Genomic DNA, 22,988 nt, shown 5'->3' on the forward strand with positions numbered 1-22,988 from the left:
CCAAGTCACTCAGGCTTAAAAACTTTAAGTTGTCTTGCCATAATATGGGTTTCTCCAAAAGTAGAACCTGAGACATAATGCCAGTAGTTTATCTGGAAGTACAAATCCAGAGGGCAGGAGCGAGGAGTGAAACTGAGAAGAAGAAAGAGCCAATACAAGGAAAGGCTTTTAGCTGTCTACTGGCCTCTGGGACTGTGAGAAGATTTGTGAAATGTATTTCAGGACTATGTGACCAAGAGAAAGGAGGGAAGAATCAGCAATCACTTCCCTTTTGTCAAGAATTGCCTCACTATTCACTTTTCCACACTTCCAGGTTGCACATACGTAAGAGCCAGTCATGTTACTATTCTGTGATATGGCATCAGAGAAGACCTGCAGTAGGAAGTAAGAGGCCTTTCTTTGGCTTAGGCCAGAGGTGAGGCTCAGGCACACAGACAGGTTGCATGGGTATATGCTAGGAACTGTATTTACAAGCCACAGTTTCATGGATGCTGACAGAAGATACGAGACTCTTAGGTCAGAGACAAAGGACTTTATTACTCAGGCAACATCAATTTTATGTTTGTATCAATACTCCATTTTTAGAGTAGTTGTCAATACTACTAGTAAGAAGTAATTGCTACCCCTCCAGGTAGAAAGGGATCTGATATAATCAATCTGCCCCCAGTGTCTGGTTGGTCTTCTCAAGGGATAGAGTAATACTGAGAGCTCAGTATTAGTCTCTTCTGCTAGGAGGTTGGGCATTCATTCAGTAATAGCCAAGTAAATTTTGATTAGAAGGAACCCATAATGTTGTACCCATCTATAACCTCTATCCCTGCTATGCTGGCCACTCCATTAATAGGCCCATTATGTAAGCACTGAGATGGCTAAAGAGAGTGTCTGGCTGATATCCACAGATCAAGTCACCCTGCTTACCTGGTTCTGAATGCATCCTTTATGACATTTGCTCTCTGGTGGACATTATGATGGGACACATAGATCTACACACCTTGCACCTTTTTCTTTAAGTCCATCCATTTGCTTTTCCCCAGACCTCCCTGTCCTCATCTTTCAATTTTTCTTCTTCCAGGACCCTGCTTAACCAGACAAAACATTCACCACTAAGAGTCCACATATATCCATATCTCAGGGCACTTACCCCTCCATACAAAGTGAATGAATGTACTGTTTTCAACTCTACCTACTAAGAGAATTTTCCTTCACCACTGTTGTTTAGGGTCTTTGTAGAGCTGTGGTATAGCAGCTTTTTATTAGTACCAACGTATTAGCTGACCTTTCCATGAATTAGACCTAAGCTTCCTGCCCTTATCTTTGGAGTGAATTGAAAGGGAGGCTTCAGTGTAACAGAGGTAAATGACATAGGAATTTGGGTCATCTGTTATTGTAATTTATTCAGGTCTTCTGGTCCTGCTTAGGCCCAATCCAAATCTCTGTTCCATTTTCCAGCTCCTAGGAGCTTCTATCTGGCAAGCCTTAGATGTTCTCACTCTGTGTGTGTACAGCACAGCCCTCAGCCATGTTCTCAGGGGAGACTACCACTACACAGACTTTCAGGCTTCACCTCTTCACGGCTCCCTCTTCTGTGAAATCTCATCTCAAAGATTCCAGCAATTTCTCTCATCCTACGCTCCTTCAGATCAGTGGGATCCCTGTGTTCTGCCAGAACCTAGTTCTTTGAGCTGTAAATTCTTAATTTTGTGGGGCTCACTTAGTTCTGTTTCTCTCACTGTCTTTTTATTTTCTTTTACCTGAAATTGGATGCCTCATATATTTAGTCCAGTTTTATAGTTGTTAACTATACCTGTAGTTACTCTGTTATGCTCAGAAGTGGCATGCGTATGGGTCTGTAATTTACATCAATGTCATTATGCTATAAATTTTATTAAGTTGCTTCCTTTTTCACACAACACTATGTCTTCAAGATCTGTTCATAGTGCTATAGGTCCATAGAGATTGTTGCTTTTAACTACAGCGTAGTCTTCTGAGGTGTGAATTTACTACTTTTCTCTTTCCATTGCCCTAGTAATATATATATGGGTTGTTACCTCCCTCTACAACATCAAAAAGCTATGAAGAATATACTCTGTAATATAGGACTTGGACTGGGAGTACTGCTTTACAGCATGTAAGCATTATTTGATTTTGCTAAGTGCCAACTGATTATTTTCCAAAATAGTCGAATCAGTTTATACTCTTGTCGACAGTGCACAAGAATGCCAATTTTTCCATATACTTGTAAATACTTGGTATTATACAACTTATTTTTTTTGTCATTCCAATAGAATAAAAATCTTATTTTATTGTTTTGTTTCACTAATTACTCATGACCTTGAGTATTTCTTTATGCCTCTGTTAGTAATTCAAGATTCCCTTTCTATGAATTGCATTTTAATATTTCCATTTTTTTCTTTGAGGTCTTATTTGTACTGATCTGCAGAAATTCCACACCTATACTTGATAATAATCCTCTGTAGTTTTTGGATGTGTTAAATATCTTTTTCAGAGATTGTGACTATTAACTTTGTCTATAGTTTCTTATTATTGGACAGAAATTCTTATTTTCATGTAGACATACTTTTGGCTTTGAGTTTTAAAAGCCTTTCCCTTCCTCTAAGTAAAAAAATAAATCTCTTACACTTTTTAATTGGCTTTATAGTTGTCCTTTTAAAAATTATGTCTTTAATCTATCTAGGATTCACTCATGTATATGGTGCAAACTAAGGATCCAGTTTTACATCTCTACTTAAAAAGAGCCAGTTTTTCCAAAACTTCCCACTAAACGACCTATACTTTTATCATTACTTTGAGGTATCACCTTTGTCATATATAAAACTCCCATTTATATAAGGATCTAGTTTACAGCTTTTGTTTCTGTTCCTTTTTCCTATTTGCTTCTGAGCCAGTAACATACATACATGCTTTTAATTATTATGATTTTACAGTATGTCAGCATGGTGTTATTATGATTACATCTAATTTTCTATTATCTTTTTTAGTTGTTTATAGTTGACATAGGTGAATGATTATTTGTTTTCTTAAACTTTTTTTTATGTGGTATAACATATATAGTAGACTGCACAAATCTTAAGCAAAAAATTAAATAATTTTTGCACATGTGTATAATTGTTGTAACCACTATCCAATCCAATACACAGAACATTTCCATCATCCCAGAAAGTTCCTTGTGCGCCCTCCCTATCAGTATCCCCTCCTAGGGTTACTACTATTCTGACTTCTACAACCGTTGATTAGTTTTGCCTGGTTTTAAATGTAATATAAGTGAAATCAAATCATACAATATATATTGTTTTAGTGTGTGATTTCTTTCAACATTGTTAGGAAGATTCATCCATGTTGTGTATCTACGAATAGTTTGTCCCTTTTTAAGACAGTGTGGTATTCCATTGTATGAATTTATTTACCTATTCTATTAATGGATATTTGGGTCATTTCCATTTTTGAGCAATTACAAAGAAAACTGCTCAAACATTCTTGTGCATGTTTTTTGAAGAACATAAAAACTAATTTCTTCAGGGTGTATATACTGGGTCATATGTATGATTCGTTTTAGTTGGCACTGCCAAACATTTTTCCAAAGTGATTGTACCAAGTTACATACACTCCACCTGCAATGCATGAGAGTTCTAGTTGGTCCACATTTTAACCAACACTTTGTATTGTCAATTATTTAAATTAGGCATTCTTTGGCTGTGTAGTGCTACCTTATGGTGGTTTTAATTTGCACTCCTCAATAACTAATGATGTTGAACACATTTTCATATGTTTATTGTCCATTTTGTTTTTCCCTTTGGTGAGATGCCTATTTAAGTCTTTTGGACATTTTTTAATTGAGTTGTCTGTTTTGTTTGTTTGTTTGTTTGTTTGTTTTTTACTGATTTGTAGGATTTCTTTATATATTCTGGATATAAATCCTTACATACTTGGATTGATATATCTTATTAGCATGCCAATTATTTTTAAATAATTTTTAAAATTTTAGAGTTGCTTTAGGTTTGCAAAATTATTGCAAAGATAGTAGAGAGAATCCCCCTACACCCCTATTTAATATCTTACATTATTATGGTTCATTAGTCACAATTAATGAACCACTACTGATACATTATTATTAACTAAAGTCTATATTTTATTCAGATGTCTTGTTTTTTCCCTAACATCTTTTTTCTCTTCTAGGACCCCATTCAGAGTACTACATGGTATTTAACATTAATGTCTACTTAGACTTTTCTTGGTTATTATATTTATATTTATATTTTTAAAAACTTTTCATTATTATGAAGTTATAGATTTATAGATAGTTGCAAAGATAATACAAAAATGTCCTGTGTACTCTTTACCCAGTTTCCCCATTATGTCCTCTGCTAGCACAATGTTAAAATCGGGAAATTGACATTGACAATGTGTGTGTATAGTTTTATGTCTTATTATCGAATGTGTAGATTTGTGTAACCACCACTACAATCAAGGTACAAAGCTATTCCATCGCCACATCTCCCTTATACTACGTTTTTATAGTTATACCACTTCCCCCCCTTCTCTACCACCATCTCTAACCCTTGATGACCATGACTTTATTCTCCAGTTATATAATCATTTTGCCACTATCGAATTTTGAATTGACTTTATTTTTTTTTTTAGAGCAGTTTAGGTTTATAGAAAAAGTAAGCAGAAAGTACAGAGAGTTCCCATATATATTTTTATTCCTTCTCACACAGTTTCCCCTATCATTAACATTTTGCTTTAGCGTGGTACATTTGTTTTTATTGTTGAGCCAATATTGATACATTGTTAACTAAAGTCCATAGTTTACATTAGGATTCTATGTGTTGTACAGTCTATAGATTTTAACAAATGTATAGTGACATTTATTCACTATTACAGTATCATATGGAATAGTTTCATCACCTTCCTTCACTTAGCAATAGGCATTTAAGTTTCTTCTATGTCTTTTTGTGATTTGATAGATCATTTTTTCTTACTTCTGAGTAATATTCCATTGTATGGATGTACTACATGGTTTGTTTATCCATTCATCTATTGAAAACCACCTTAGTTGCTTCCAAGTTTTGATAATTATGAATAAAGCTATTTCAGATTGTACAGATTTCTGTATACATATAAGTTTTCAACTCACTTGGGTAAATGCTAAGGAATGCAATTACTGGATCATATGGTAAGAGTATGTTTAGTTTTGTAAGAAACTGCCAAACTGTCTTCCAAAATGTCTATACCATTTGTCATTCTCAACAACAATGAATAAGAGTTCATGCTGCTCCACATTTTCACCGACATTTGGTGTTGTCAATGTTTCAGATTTTGGCCATTCTAATAGACATATAGTGGTATCTCACTGTTGTGGTAATTTGGAATTTCCTAATGCCATATGATGTGGAGCATCTTTTCGTATGCTAATTTGCCATCTGTATATCTTCTCTGGTGAGGTGTCTGTTCAAATTACCATTTATTGACTTACTTATACTCTGTGTATTACTTGTACAGGGCTTTTGCTAATTGTTTGATACACACAACCTTACACCAATCTAATGTTAGAATTGCTTTTGTTCCTATTTTACAGAAGAAAAAATGGAGGTCCTTAGTCATGTCAAAGCTATGAAATTGTAGAGTCAAAATTCTACCCACATTATTTTGACTTTGAGGCTAATATATCTTCTACTAAACCATAATGGTATTGAGGGTGTATAGCTGACTAGAATAATTTTTGCCAATTAAAGCTAGGTGTTTCTGGGTCAGCTCTCAAATAGATTGCCTTCCTACAAAATGAAAGCTACCAAATACCCAAACACAGACCTCTTTCCTGGGAAGTGGGGTAATCTAATCTAAGATTTTCTGGTTATTGTAGCCAGAGCTAAGTCACACATATTCTGACTTTTTCTTCCCTTTCAATCTGCCTGTTGTACTAACTCTGCATATTAAATGACTATTAAATATGTCCTGCATATTAAAGGACAAAGTATGTAGCATATTTCTCCCACATTATGAGTGGGCAGGTAAAAGAAAATTTTTCCATTGTGAGTTAAATGAATAATCCTGATATATGATTTTTCTTTTGATCATCAATACTTGAGGTGATAGAGTATCTACCAGTTCATAGTAGCTAAAAACTGCTTCTGCTTCCAACAATAGTAACAGTGAACACTTCCTGTTGTGAACAACTAGAAACTGAACAAAATATATGAAGCAGTTGTCAGACTACAAACAAGGAACATATTACGATTGTGATCCCTGAGAGAAAGAAAACAAATGAGATAAGCCCAATAGTATTCTCAATTTTGTGTCCAAAGCCACAGTCTTGACCATAGGACAGGAAGGGAGTTCACAGGAAGCGTTGTGGTCTCACTAAATCAAGGAGACATTGTTTAGGGAGTTTAGGGAGACCAAAGTAGATGGAGACAACAGGATAGGGTTTCTTAAAAGAGGAGAACTACATAGAAAAAGAACACAAGACTCGCCCTGAGTCTTTGCTGAGAATTAGGATGTTAATTATAGAGTGAAACTTAAAAGATTGGGCAAAGAGTAACCAGGAAGCTGAGTTGCACCATTCCCAGAGTTCTCAGAGGGCTGGGACCCTGAAGTTCCCACCAACTACACTATAGAGACCATGTTGATCACTTGGGACATCAATAAAAACCCCAAAGACCACACCTTAGTTATACTGTAAAATAACCCTATAGTACATGCTAACTTAGACTTACCCTTAAAAACTTTATAAACAAGACTTGAAAGTGTCAAACTGAACCCTAAATAACTTAATTGCCTAGCAGGACAAAGCTCAACATTTATCAAAGAAAGACAAGGAAACTCAATCACTTAATAGCATAAAATTCACAATATCCAGCATCCAATAAAAAATTACCAGACCTGGTAAGAAGTAGTAAAATGTGACACAAATTACTAATAACAGGAATAAACAAAAGGATAGTAGTAGAGACATTAAAAGAGTAATATATGGATATTATGAATCACTTCATGCTAATAAATTTGACAACTTAGATGAAATGAACAAATTCCTTGATACATATTTTGCTGAAACTGACTTAAGAAAAAGTAAAAAATCTAAATAGTCCTATTCTATTAAAACTTAAATTTTAATTCAAAATCTTTCCAAAAAGAAATCCCCAAGGCTCAGATGGTTTCACCGTTGAGTTCTACCAAATATTTAAGGAAACGATAATACTAATTTTACACAAATTCTTTCAGAAAACAAAGGAGGCTATGAAAAAGTATATAACACCAAATATAATAACCTAGAATAATGGACCGGTACTTGGAAAAATACAACCTTCCTAGACTCAATCAAGAAGAACTGGAAAATCGAAATAGACTGATCAGCAGTATGGAAATTGAAACAATCATCAAAAACCTACCAAAAAGTAAAAGTCCAGGACCAAATAGCTTCACCAGTGAATTCTACCAAACATTCAAAGATTTAATACCTATTCTCCTCAAACTCTTCCAAAATAAAAGGAAGAAGAGGCAATACTTCCTAACTCATTTTATGAGGCCAATATTACCCTGACACCGAAATCTGGTAAATATAACAAACAAAAAAGAAAACTACAGACCAATATCTCTCATGAAAACAGATGCAAAAATCCTAAATAAGATACTAGCGACTCGAATACAACAACATATTAAAAAGATTATACACCACAATCAAGTGGGCTTCATCCCAGGGGCACAGGGATGGTTCAACATACGCAAATCGATTAATGTGATGCATCACATAAATTAAAAAATAAGAATCATATGATCATATCAATAGATGCAGAAAAAGGCTTCAACAAGATACAGCATCCATTTATGATCAAAACACTTCACAAAATCAGTACAGAAGGTAATACCTTAACATAATAAGGCCATTTATGACAAACCCTCAGCCAACATTATACGTAATGGTGAAAAAGTAAAAACTTTCCCCCTAAGATCAGGAACAAGACAAGGCTGTCCGCTATTGCCACTATTATTCAATATAACATTGGAGGTCCTAGCGAGTGCAATCAGACAAGAGAAAGATATAAAAGTCATCCAAATAAGAAACTATTTGCAGATGACATGATTCTCTATATAGAAAACCCTAAAGACTCCTCAAGAACACTACTAGAAACAATAAGCAAATACAGTAAAGTCTCTGGTTATAAAATCAACATTCAAAAATCCATAGCTTTCCTAAACTCTAATAACGAAGTGTCAGAAAAAGAAGTGGAAAAAATAATTCCTTTGGCAATTGCAACAAAAGAATAAAACACCTAGGAATAAATTTAATGAAACATGTGAAGGACCTATATAATGAAAATTACAGGACTCTATTAAAGAAATTGAAGAAGATACAAAGAAATGGAAAGATATTTTGTGTTCTTGGAAGAATCAACATAGTTAAAATGACCATATTACCTAAAGCATTATACAGATTTAATGCAATCTCCATCAAAATCCCATTGACATTTTTTAAAGAAATAGAACAAAAAATCATTAGATTTGTATGGAAGCAGAAAAGACCCCGAATTGCCAAAGCCATCCTGAGAAAAAAGAACAAGGCTGGAGGCATCACTCTGCCTGACTTCAAATTATATTACGAAGCGACAATAATCAAAATGGCATGGTATTGGCAGGAAAACAGATACAGAGACCAGTGGAACAGAACTGAGAGTCCAGAAGTAAATCCATATTTTATATGGGCAAATAATTTTTGACAAAGAAGCCAAAAACATACAGTGGAGAAAGGAAAGCCTCTTCAATAAATGATGCTGGGAAAACTGGAAAGCCACCTGCAAAAGAATGAAACTAGACTGTTGTCTATCACCACACACCAAAATTAACTCAAAATGGATTAAGGATCTGAATATAACACCTGAAACAATAAAATGCATAGAAGAAAACATAGGAACTAAACTCAAGGACCTTGGACTTAAAGAGGATTTTATGAATTTGATCTCAAAGGCAAGGGAAGTAAAAGCAAAAATAATGAATGGGACTACATTAAACTAAAGAGCTTTTGCTCAGCAAAAGAAACTGTCAACAAGGTAAAGAGACAACCATCAGAATGGGAAAATATATTTGCAAGCAACACCTCCAATAAGGGCCTAATATCCAAAATATACAAAGAACTCATATGACTGAATAACAACAACAAAATAAACGATTCAATCAAAAAATGGGCAGAGGATCTGAACAGACATTTCTCCCCAGAGGACATACAAATGGCCAACAAATACATGAAAAGATGCTCAACATTGCTAGCTATTAGAGAAATGCAAATCAAAACCACAATAAGATACCATCTCACACCTGTTAGAATAGCTATAATCAACAGGACAAGTAATAAGAAATGCTGGAGAGAATGCGGAGAAAAAGGAACCCTCATATACTGCTGGTGGGACTGCAAATTGGTACAACCACTGTGGAACACAATATGGAGGTTCCTCAAAAAACTAATTGATCTACCATGTGATCCAGCAATCCTTCTACTGGGTATTTACCCCAAAGACTTGAAAACCCATATCCAAAAAGATATTTGCACACCGAGGTTCATAGCAGCATTATTCACAGTGACCAGCACGTGGAAGCAACCAAAGTGTCCTATGATAGATGATTGGCTAAAGAAGCTGTGGTACATATATATGTATAATGGAATATTACTCAGCCATAAGAAGAGATGAAATACTGCCATTTGCGTCAACCTGAATGGATCTTGAGATAATCATGCTAAGCCAAATAAAGCAGACAGAAAAAGTTAAAAATCACATAATATCACTTATATGTGGGATATAAACCTAAAAGCAACAAATGATCAGGACAAACAAAAAGGGACTCATGGACATGGACTAATAGACTAGTGGTTATTAGTGGGATGGGGGAGGAGGGGAGAGGTAGACGGGATAAAGAGGGTCGAATATAGAGTTTAGGGGGAGGGTGAAGTGGGTAAAGTGAATCAAATATATGGTAGCTGAAGGAAATTAGACTTTGGGTGGTAAACACACAATAGAATATACAGATGTCAAATGATAATATACACCTAAAAATTATATAATTGTATTAACCAATTTTATCCCAATAAACTTAATGAAAAATTTAATAAATTAATAAATTAATAAATTTCCAGTCATATAATTTACATTCTTTGTGTCATTAACTTGACAAAATATAAATAAATATACAGATAAATTATGTGTGCTAATCACATTTCCAGGTAAATTCTGTAAATTCTTGAAGGGTCTTGGAAACAAACCCTATAGATGAATAAAGGAACTCTGGCTCCCTGGATAGGGTCCAGCACTTGATGAGTGCCATTCTCTTTGAAGCATGAAACATAGGCCCCGTTCCAGCTGTAGTTGTGCAAATCTTGCTGACTTTCAGTTCTCAGTATTCAGAGAGAAAAGGAATTAACATTTTTGGAGCACTTTCTATGTGTCAGGTGCTTTTACATACATTATGCTAGCTATGCTATAATTGTCACAACTCCATGATGTAAAAGTCAATTCTGGAATCTAAAATAGATATGTAGTAGTGCAAAGAGGACTGGCTTTGGAGTCAAGAAGATTGAGGTTTCAATTCTGGCTCAGCTACCAACTCATTACTAGTTCATTCATTCTTTCTTCATTTATTCACTCAAATATTGAAATTCTGGTAGACATTAAAGCTGTGTGGTAGTTGGTGAGGATACGAAAGTGAATAAACATAATATTTGCAGAGCATTTGAAATCTTGCTTCCCAGAAAATGTCAACAATTTGGCTAAAATAAAGTCACGAAAATTGAAAAATAAAGAAACAATTCTTATTTTCAAGGTCCTTGCATTTGAGGAATAAGGTAGAGAGAGAAAACTCTTAAACAGATTGTATCAGTACCATAATAAAGCTATCTACAGGTTATATTATGAAAACTATGACTTTTCACACCTAAGTAACCTATTTGAGACCTGGGTTTTCATTTGTAAATCAGGAATAATTATATCTCACTCCTAGTTACAGTGGCTGGCCTATAAGAGATATTAGTATTGCAAAGCCCACTATTCTAGGGAAAAAAATTTGTGCCTCCCTTCCTTTTTGCAAACTAAAAACAATAGATGATATTTTAACAAATTGTATTTGAAGGCTTATGACTTTTTTAAGTATTGTTTAAAAAACAAAATTAACAAATGGGCAGAGGACCAATATAGATATTTCTCCAAAGAGGACATATAGATGACCAATAGCCATGAAAAGATGCTCGATGTCGCTAATCATCAGATAAATGAAAATTAAAACCACAATAAGATATCACCTTACACTTATCAGAATGGTATCATAAGCAAATATAAAAATCACAAGTGTTGGCAAGAATGTGGAAAAAAGGGGAATCCTCGTGCACTGTTGGTAAGATTGCAAATTGTACAGCCACTGTGGAAAACAGTTTGGAGGTTCCTCAAAAAATTGAGAATAGAACCACCTTATGACCCATTGATTCCACTTCTGGGTATTTATCCAAAGAAAATCAAAGCACTAATTTGAAAAGATATATGCATCCCTATGTTCAATGTAGCACCATTTACAATAGCCAAGATATGGAAGCACCAAGGTGTTCATCAACAGATGATTGGTTAAAGAAGTTGTGGTGCATCTATACAATGGAATATTACTCGGCCATGAAAAAATGAAATCTTTTCAATGCAACAACATGGATGGACCTAGAGGATATTATGCTAAGTGAGATAAGTCAGATAGAAAAAGAGAAATACCATATAATTTCACTTCTATGTGGAATCTAAAGGACAAAATAAATGAACAAACAAAATGGAGACAGATACAGAAAACAAACTTGTGATTGCCAGATGGGAGGGGAACTGGGAGGCTGGGTGAAAAAGATGAAAGGATTAAGAAGATTTAGTAGATACCAAATAGTCATGGGGATGTGAAGTACAGCATAAGGATTGTAGTCAATAATATTGTTAATAACCATGTATGGTTCCAGGTAATCCAGAGAGATCACTTCATAAATTATATAAATGTCTAAACACTATGCTGTACACCTGAAAGTAATATAAAATAACGAATGAAAAATTAAAATTAAAATATTTCAACCGAGTAAATTTGGAGATCTAATTGTATTTAGTTAAGCTTTCACGAATTGGGCAGTATCCCATCTAGCAACTAGAAGGGCACTGATGAGCTGTACAAAATGGGAGGTATTTATAGGCAGAAAGAAGGTGAGACTAAGAAATTAAAAGAGTGGATTATTACAGGCAAGGACACTTTCTCTTATGGGAAGGCAGGGGATCTTCTTAGGCAGATTATCTCACTAGTGTTGATCAGGAAATTTCAGACTGATTACGTTTCTGGGAAAGGAAAAGTTGAAATTAGATCAGGTATTAAATCTAGAGCTGGTATCATAGGCTTTATGACACAAATTTAGGTCTGTGCTATTCTGTTTAACACTATGTTTACATAACTTTATAACAATAGCAGATATGAAAGAAAATTATTCAAAATCTCACTATCCTAGGAAATCAATTAATTTCATTTGCCAGCTTTGTTTCTGTCTTTGTCCATGTTATAAAGCTATATTCTTATGTTTTTTGTTGTCACAAGGTATATAATATTTGTAATTTTATAGTAAATAATATAAAATATTATATATTATTATTAATATATAATTATATATTATATGGTGTGAAATATTTAATTGAATGAATTCTTGTAATTTGCTTAGCCGTTCTCATATTGTTCCACGTTTCTCTTGAGAGGGAGAGTGATTCAGTGGAATGAAAACCTCAAAAAGAGGAACATTCTAGGTTTGAAATCTTAGATGAACATCTTACTATGAAGCGACATTGGGCAAGTTATTTAACCCTTCTTTGCTTTAAATAAACCATTTCTTTAATTGTTTTAAAGAAGGTACGTTTTAATAGGAATTATACTTCTTTCTGCATTTAAATGTGATTTACATCACATCTGCCAGAATTTGGATACTTAATAAAAAGCCATAATTTTAGTATTTGATTATAATAATATGAAATGTGATAAATACTTTTCACACATAAGGTTTATTTAATTTTTGTTATTTCCTTAAGATAGTCTCACAAATGGATATACGCAGATCAAAGATTATGAACATTTTTATCGCATATAGAAACAGCCACAAACTGCTTTTCAAGATTTCTTTCAATTATACAACTACTAGCAGTGGGTCGCATCACGCATTGTATCAGATTCACCTCGTAGTCACCATAAGTATATTATTAAGTGAAATAGTTGTAATTGGTTATTTTAATTTTCTTTCTGTGTGGTCTAAATATTTTTCTTTTTTGAATTCCAAGACGTCTGTTAAGAGGGACACAGCTCAGGGCCACGTGGGCTACGGGCTGCACACGTGGACTACATATCCCAAGGTGCTCCGCGGCGCGCCGACAGGAAGTGGCCGGAGCATCTCCCGCCTCCACGCCGAGGCGAAGAGGTTCTATCCGGGGCCTTGGCGCTTCTCTTTCCTTTCGCGCCGGTTGCCGCTGCGGAGCGCGGCGGGTCCATGTGCGCAGTGTGCGGCGCTGTTCTAGGCTCAGAAGCACCAGAGCCCCGGGTTTGACCGAGTCTGCGCTGTGATGGACCCCAACACCATTATCGAGGCCCTGCGGGGCACCATGGACCCAGCCCTGCGTGAGGCCGCGGAGCGCCAGCTCAATGAAGTAAGGACGCAAGGCTGGCGGCGGCGGCGGCGGGCGGACAGGCGGTCTGTCTATGGCCGGCCGATCCCTCCAGGCCTGGCCAGAGACGCGGACGGCGTAGCTGAGGGGCCCGACCGGAGTGGTGGGGCGGGGACCTGACGGCGACAGCCACGCCGGGGCGCCTCAGGCTGCTGCGGTGGCGGTGACGGTGGCAGCGGCCCAGGCAGGCAGCCTTTGCGTCGTATCCTGAGCTGGGCCTCTGGCTGCGGTCGAGGCACGAGGAGTCGGCTGAGGCGAGGCAGGCGTGACGGGCTGGACACATGGCTGGGTCGGGTCGCCGGCCGCCCTCTGGCTCATTTCCCGCTAGTTCCTCGCGCCCAGGAGGGGGCGAAACTCGCTGAGAGGTTTTTCCGACGTTTCCGGGAGCAGTCTTGCTGGCGCCGGGTTTTGGAAGGGCTCCTGGGAATATAGAGCTAGTCCTTTGGGAGCTGCGCCTGTCAGCTTGTCAGTTCACTGGGCTGATCAGCGACCTGCACAACTTTCTCCTCTCCGGTTGAGCTGCTAGGGAGAGCTTTCAGAGGCAAGCCCCCGCCTCTTTAGCAGGCTGAGGGGACAGCGGGATACTCAGTGAGTCTGATTCACTGCTCTTAATACCTCAGTCGGAGGCAGAGCGGTGTGTTGGAAAAGTGTCAGGAGAACTGCACCCTTCTAGGTAGAACTGCAACACTAATTTCTTGACTGACCTTGGGCAAGTCGTTTTGTTGCTGAGTTTTTCCCATTCATAAAATTAGGCCATAGGGTTGCTCTGACGGTCAAGTGAGACAATTTAAGACAGGGTGCCTTGAGTGAGTATTTGAAAGGCTTCTTAGAAGGACCACTGTAACTTATGCCAGTTAATAAGTGTCCTTGGTATACTGATTTTGCCAGCTTTAGTGAGATCTAGTGTACAGTTTTTTAACGTAAAAAGAGGTCCCTCTTTAAAGTAGAAATTGGATTATTTTATGTTCCTCTTAGTTGGTAGGCAAATTATTTAAAACCATTTATATTGATTTACAAGAAGCCGCAGGAGCATCTCAATTGAACATCTTGAATGTGCAGTGCAGTTTTAGAGATCCCTGCCCTTAAGGAACTTGTATTTTAAGAATAGTACCCACAAAGTTTAGACAAATTAAGTGTAAAGTTATTTTAAAATAAAAAGTTAAATCTATTTTGTATGTAAATGAGACCATCTTTAGATAATACTTAGAGTGATGCTCAAACTCTTAAGCTCAGAGTAGCCTTGGGGAGGGGCTTAAGATTTCTTTTGTATATAAAATAATGAGTTAAAACAAATCCCCAAATTGAACCATTACTAAAGTATGGAGAGAGTTATGGATCACTTTTTATTTTGATTTGTGATAGGTTAAGATGAACATTATTTTGTTTATGAAGTATTAATGCATATATAAGCCTGGGCACTCTAAAAGTTTAGTAATAGTTATTTCTACCGTGACTTTGCTCTAATAACACATTATTTTGATTATATATTTTTGCATATAATTGTCGATTTTAAAAATTATTGAGTTGGTTCTCTTGTAGCAAAATTGGTATATAATGCTTCCTGCAAATTTGAAATTCATTTATTCCTCCAGCAGGTATTGAATGTATAGTTCTATGCATTAATATCTTGTAATAGAGACCTGGGGTAAGTATTTCACAAACTAGTGTTTGGAAGATAAATAGTATTCAAAACTGTTAAGCTGTTAGGGTCTTTGGAATACTCTGGAATAGTGAACACTGCTTATCTTTTCTGTCAAAGATAATTTGGTATCTGGGCTGCATTACTGTGATTGTTAGCTATTTATGTTTTGCAAATTTCTTTCCATTATTACACCTAGATATTTTTAGTAATTTTCCTAAGGTAACTTTTCTATTAATTTCAATTCTAATTTTCATTTTAATGAAGTGATTCCATTTGAATATTTTTTTGTTTTGACTTTCTCTGTGGCAGAACCTTGATTCGGGAAATAGATCTCAGTTAAGTCTTGAGAACCTTGACTGTAGTAAGAATGAGGAAATAGCATTTTATATCTGGCAGGCTCTTCTTTCTTTAGCTAAGATAGGATGAACCAAACATTCCTTGATGTCTCGACAGAAGCTGTATTTTGGTTCATTTAGTTAAAAGAAAAAAGATCTTTGACATTTAAATGGATCTCTTAAGCTAACTGAAGTAATCACTAATTGTAAAAATTATAAATGTTATCAAAGTATTATAGTGCAGGTAGTTAAAAAATAAAGTGCTTCTGTCTCAGAGCTATTGCACTTAACTATTTTTTTTGGAACCCCTTTTACTCAGTTATCTCCCAGGATTGTTCTCACTTCTATCACTGTTCAAATGTTTCCATATCACTAAAGAGTTGCTGGACTACTTCACTCGCTATCTCCCTTTGCTTGTTTATTTTTCTGTATGGTACTGATTTATCATCATATATATTTTACTTGTTGTTCTCCCCACTATAATTTTGAGTTTCAGGAGGTCAGTAATTTTGCCTTTAATACTGTGATTCTTTGATTTGTCAATGTTAGGATTTACTGACTTCTTGTTATAATAGGAAACAAAAGTTATTTAGTCTATTATACCACCTCTACCTCAAAGATTTTGGGGGTGTACATATATTTATATATTACATATATATAAAGTTAAGGAAGTTTGATTAGACCGTTAGAGACCAGAGTAAGGACTCTGTTTTTGGAAGATATTTTCAAGAAACATCTGACTTAGTATTCTCCACTGACTGACTCTGTAGTATGTTAAGATTTTTTTTTTTTTGAACTGCTGTTATAATTTTAAAACTGGAGGAAACCATTAAAAAGTAGAAGTATTCTTGGAAATATGATTGAAAATCACCTTAGCCTTTTTTAAAAAATCTACTGAAGAATTCTGTACTGGTTGGGGATATTAGGAAAGTTATTTAATCTCTAAGCATCATTTTCCCTGTGTATAAAACAAAAGTAGTTATGTATGTCATTGTGTTACTTGGGTTGAGTGAGGTGATGGTGTGTAAAAAATTTCAGAAAGTGGCACCTACTAAGTTCTCTCCAGATTATTTGAATTGCTGGTTGATTAACCAATCCAACATGCCATGTATTTTATTTCCTATCTTAGTCTACTAACTTAGTAGTTGTACATCTCATTGGAAGGTGATCAGCGCTCATGGTGGAAGAACATAAGTACATATTCTTTGGACACTAAGATCACTAAGTAGATAGAATTGTAACATGAGAATTAGGACAGTTATAAGCACAATGCCTGGCACATTATAGGCTCTCAGTAAATATTTGCTGAACGAAAGAGAAATAAGAACTTAAATAATACTCAGAAATGTTAAGAGCACTCATCTTTGAATCTTTCAAGTACGTTTGTTACAGGGCCTGTCACTTCTCATTTAAATTCTAAACTTTGAGATTGACTTTTGTATATCTAGAAGTATAGTTTTTAAAAACTTGTTTAGGTAATCTTAAATATGTGACATTTGGTATTCATTCATTTAATGTTAATTGTTATGTTCTAGAGCAGGAGTTCCCAAACTCTCCTCCCCGCCTGCCACCGGACCACAGCCGGTACCATGGCCTGTTAGGAACCGGGCCACACAGCAGCGGGGATGAGTGCTCCCCAGCGCTAGCATCACTGCCTCAGCTCCACCTGAGAGCATCAGACATTAGAGTTTCATAGGAGCACCAGTCCCTGGTGCCAAAAGGTTAGGTACCGCTGTTCTAGAGACTGTTTGTCCTTGGGGTTACAAAGACTGTCCTTTCTTAAATGTATACACAAGACACACTCAGAAATACTTGTTTCTGCATTTGTGTGTGATAAAAATAAAAAGTTTTTGGCAATTTATTTTGATAGACAACAGTTTCTGCTCTATTCCTGCTTTAACTCCAGTGTTCTTTAGTGGAAACCTTTCTATATACAAACCTTTACTCATGCTGCTCACCCCTCCTGTTAAGCTCTTATCACCTTAAACTAAAAATTTTCCTCATGAATTCTGTCTTACATGCAATCTTTTTCTACTCTGACCTATGGTTCTGTGTAAGCTCAAAACTCATATTTTTAACACCTTGTATATTCTCCCTTTTTGAACTAGTTAATTGCTGTCTCTTCTACAATAAAAGTTCATTGATTTTTAATTTATCTCCAATGGGAATTAAATCTTTAGATTAAGATTTTTTTTTAACCCTGGAGTATTAGCTGAGAGTAGACATTCAACAAATAATTATTTCTGTTGTTTAAAAAATATTTAAGTGCCTGTCAAGTGGTTTTTCTTAATTTGAACATTAACGCTGTCTTTATTTTACATGTGTTTTTATAATTGTACAGGTCTGCAGTCTTTTTTTTCATTTTTAAACTTTTATTAAGGTATAATTTACATTCCATAAAATTCACCTTCTTTAAGTAAAATTAGTGATTCAGTGGATTTATTGAGTGGCACAACTGTCAGCGATCTAGTTTTGGAACATTTCCATTACCCCAGTTACTCTTTCCAGTTAACCCCCTATGCCAGCCCCAGGCAATTGCTAATCTACTTTGTCTCGATTTTCTTGGGAATCTGGTGTCCAATATTTAGTGTTACTTTAAATTAATTTGTTACATCCTTTGGAAGAATATAAGACTTCCTGCATTAGAGAGTTCAGCAGGGTGGAAATTTATATGGGGCAGGTAGATGTCCCAGGTTGAGTTTGCTTGTGCTCTTCCTGCTAACAGGAATATCTTTTCTTTCTTAAACTTAGTCTGGCTCAGTTGTCTGAAAGTTACACTTTTTTTCATCAATTGCACTTTACGATGTATGCTTGTGTGTTTTTGAAGTCAAAGTGACTTAAAATAATAGTAATTAATTATTTTCGTAATTCGGTTTCATTAGTTTTTTAAAATAATTATTGAACTCAGATACTATACAAAGCATCCAATTCAGTGCATTTTAGTATATTCTGAGTTATGCGGTCATCACCACAAAACTTTAGAACATTTTCCTCACCTCAAAAAGAAACCCCGTACCCATTAGCAGTCATTCCCCGTTTTCCTCCACACTCCTAGTCCTAGACTACTTTCTGTCTATATAGATTTGCTATTCTGGACATTTCATATAAATGAAATCGTACACTATGTAGTCTTTTGTGACTGGCTTCTTTCATATAGCACAGTGGTTTTAAGGTTCATACATGTAGCATGTATCAGTATTTCATTCTTTATATTACTGAATAATATTCCATCATATATATGGATAGGCCACATTTTGCTTATCCACTCATCAATTGATAAACATGTGGGTTGTTTCCACTTTGGGCTATTATGAATACTGTTGCTTTAAATGTTCAGGCAAAGTAGTCCTGTTTATTTTTTTTAAATTGAGGGATAACTTAACCTATAATACCAAGCTCAAAAATATACAGCCCAGTCAATTTTTACCCATCCAGATAAAGATACATATAACATTTTCATTGGCCTACAACTTTCCCTTGAGACTCTTCCCAATCAATACTTTTCCTCCCCCAGGTTACCATTATTCTGATTTCTGTCAACTATAGATTAGATTTGCCTTTCCTTGAACTTCATGTACATAGAATCACATGGTATGTACCCAGTTAATCTGGCTGCTTTCTCAAAATATTTTAGAGATGTATTATTGCTTGATTTCATAGGTTGGTTTTATTTTAAGTTATGTGGTGGTTATTGTATTTTACCACAGTTTGTTTATGCATTCACTTGTCAGCGGACAGGTATTATGGACATAAGCACTTTTTTCTCTTGATTATATAAGAGTGAAATTGCCAAGTTGTAAGTTGGGGGCATGTTAGTTTTCCAGTATAGTTGTACCAATTTATGCATCTATCAGCATTGTATGAGTTCTGTTTTTTTCACATCCTCACCAGCACTTTGGTGTATTGCATATATTGTTTTGAGATAGGACTGTCTTGTCACTTGTACTAATTCTTTTGTAATTTGCTTGTACATGTTCGCTAATTTTTGTTTTGGAGTGATTAACTGTTCCTCAGGTGTTGAAGATATTTTCCTTTTTTTTTTTTTTAAACATTGGTTTACTTTTTATCTGCTTGATACTAAAACTATTTTATGGCTTTCAGCTTTTAGTGTCATGGTTAGTTTTCCCTACCAAGATGGTAAAAATACATACCTTGGTTTTCTTCAAGTATTCTTGCAGTTTTATTTTTTATATTTAAACTTTAAATTAGAAATCACTAAAGGTCCTTTGTTAATGTAACATTAATGGAGTAACTATTGTGCTGTAGGAAGGTACAGCGAGTGGGTATGCTCACTTTTAACTCACATGTAGCTAGCTCTGTGTTCAGCCAACATAAACAGTGGTGGTTGTGGTGGGTTTTGTTGTTCTAACATGACTCCTAAAATAAACCAATAACTTCATTTCAGGTTCCAATCATAGAAAGCATTTTTTTTCCAACTCAAAAGGAAAAACTGCGGTATTGCTACCTCAAGAGAGTGCTGTATACACAAAACCACATGCTGTATTTTATGGATGATTTAAGGAACTAAAGATTAATTTGACAATATTCAGTTTATGCCCTATTGGCTTTAGTATATACTTGCTGAGAAAGATAAGATTCCACTGTGTATGGGCATATAAACAATATAAAATTTATTATGTCTTGATATTTGCTAAAATGTTCTCCATATTTAATTTCGTATAGTCATCCTGTGAAGTATATTTTGTTATACTAATTTTGTAATTGAGACTTAGTTTTGCTGAATCAGCTTGCTCAAGAGTTAAAAATGTAGGAAGTAGCATCACCTATATTTATAACCAGGACTATCTGATTCTGGCCGTCCATTCCAGTTCATAATTTGTTGCAGGAGTTATCTCTATATATTCTGTAATATAAATGTCCATAAGAGTGCGGTAGTGGTAGTATGAATAGTAGTGTCCTTTGTGGGCTCATCTAGCTACCTCTTAAATATAAATACTGTTTTCACTCTCGGGCGATCACAACTGCTACCAAGGCATTTTTTTTATTGATTCATCCAGTTATTCACTTAATAAATTTGGTATCTTAAATGCTAAACATCATATGCACTGGGTATACAAACAGTACAGTCCTTACTCTAACTGGAGCTTAAAGTCTAATAGGAGAGGTAGACATAAAGCCAATCTATAAATGTAATTACAAATATGTAATAAGTATTATGGTGGGGGAAAATGAGATTAATAGTGAGCCCTACGTTAGCTTGAATGATCAGTCAGGAGAGGCTTCTCTAAGGAAATGTTTAAGCTGAAACTCAAAGAAAGAAGCTGTGAACCAATTAACTCTGATGGGCTATTGGAAAGAGGGTTTTTGATCTGGTAGGTAGAAAGTCACAGCATGTACAAAGGCTGAAATGCAGTGATGTTGCTGAAAGAACCTTAAAGAAGGCTGGTAAGGCGGGGCAGTGGAGAGTGAGAGTTTAAGTGAGGCTGAAGAAATTGGCAGGCAAGATAATGCAAGACTTTGTAGACTAGGAAATAGAGTACAAACTTGTTAAAAGGTTTGTTTTAACGAGATTGATTTACAATTTTAAAGTTCATTGGCTGTTAAATGGAGAATGATTGGGGGCAAATAGTTACCTTAAGATAGATGACAGTCACAGGGACTAGGTTGGTGTTAATGGAGAAAGTGTATATGTTAATTATATAAGCATTTTGGGTATAGAATCGACAGAGCCTGATATATTTAGTTGGGATAAAGAGGGAAGTGTTAAAGATGGCATTCAGACAGGTTTCAGATATGAATAACTGAGGATAGTGATGAGAAAGGTTGTGAGAGATATAGTGCAAGGAAATAGAGTCATGGCTTTTAGGGAAAAGATGTTTTGAACACAAGTCTGAGAAGCTTGGGAGATAATAGAGTTAAATAGGTCTGTTAAAGTGATCTGAACTGGAAATAACTTATTTGATATAGACAATGTTTAAAGACAAGGATTAGATGAAATCAGCTGGGGAGTGGGAAAGACAGGCTATGACTGAGTCCTGGCACCAGGTTCTAGCATTTATAGTGTGTTAAACCAGCAAAGGAGCCTGAAAAAGGACCAGGAAAAGTGGTGTGTATATTGCATAGATAGAAGGATGTTTCAAGAAACTGGTAGTGGTTAATTATGTTCAGATTTGTTTAGCGTACCGGGAAGGGCAACTACCTTCCCTTCACACACCTAAACTATTCCTATTCAGGTCTTAAATTTAAGTATTACTTCATTGACTTAGGAAAGTCTCCTTTGGATTCTTCCATTGCGTGCTATACTTCTTCAATACACTTTATTGCAGTTATCTGTTTATCTTGTTTTCATTCACTAAACTCTTAAATTTCTGCAAGGTTATGAAGCCTCATTTGTCTTGTCCAGCTCTGTGTTCTCAGATTCTGGCATAGTGTCTTGCACCAAGAATACCAACAAATAATTTTTGAAATGACAATGAAGTATCACTTTGTTTTAATGTGAAAGAAATTTTTTATATCCAAAGAGGAATTTTTGTTGTTTTGAAGAAAGTTTAAAGAATGGGAACAAAAGTCTATGAGGAAACTAAAATAAAAATCACTTTTTTACATGTGAACATATGCAAAAAATACTAAAAACATGGGCTGGAAGAAGGAAATGACATTAGGTGGTGATAAAATTGGGAGAGAGGGACTGAGACTGAGAAAACATACAAGAAGGGATTTAACTTGAATGATGAATTCTCTTAATATCAGAAGCAAATATGACAGATTTAGGGATCATTAAGAGACTTTTTTATACTGTTAATGAAAGTGACCCGGGTTCATAGTATAAAATTTGGAAAACAAAATGTATAAAGAATAGCTCCTCTATAATCCCAACACCCCAGAGATAACTATATATTGGCATTTTCGATGTATTTCAGTCTTTCCTGTATGCGTTGCATTGCATATGCATATAAAAGTATTTATTAAATCATCGTATTGTTTGTATCCTTTTATTGAATGTTCAGTTATTGATTTTCAATTCTTTTGAAATTAACATGGATACAGAAAAATGGTCATAATGGGTACAATTGATTAATTTTCACAAATGAATTTTTATAACATATTAAGAAATAAAAACATAGCAACTTGGAAACCACCCCAACCTATGCTTTTAATTTTTAGTGATTTAATTTGTTTCTAGCCACTTAATAGAATATCTCTCTGGAGAAATTATTACTGCATTGGGAAAAATAGGTATCAGAGCATATTGTTTTTGTGTTGCTGTCACCAGTATAGGTTAAGAATGCTAATTGGGATGAATGGGAAGTACAGTGGAATGCAGGCAAATGCAAACAT

General features: G+C 35.4%; 1 protein-coding gene across 1 annotated transcript in view; it reads left to right on the forward strand.

The window, feature by feature from the left end:
• Window positions 1-13,436: 13,436 nt before the first annotated feature.
• The window catches only part of IPO7 (importin 7), a 40,466-nt gene continuing 30,914 nt past the window's right edge, over window positions 13,437-22,988 (forward strand). The window contains exon 1 of the mRNA XM_039863548.1: window positions 13,437-13,694. Coding sequence (XP_039719482.1) covers window positions 13,611-13,694 — 84 coding nt within the window. The 5' untranslated portion in view covers window positions 13,437-13,610. The remainder of the gene's footprint in view (window positions 13,695-22,988) is intronic.

This window comes from Pteropus medius, unplaced genomic scaffold (genome assembly GCF_902729225.1).
Source record: "Pteropus medius unplaced genomic scaffold, Ma_sr-lr_union100, whole genome shotgun sequence".
In the NCBI taxonomy this organism is placed as follows: domain Eukaryota; kingdom Metazoa; phylum Chordata; class Mammalia; order Chiroptera; family Pteropodidae; genus Pteropus; species Pteropus medius.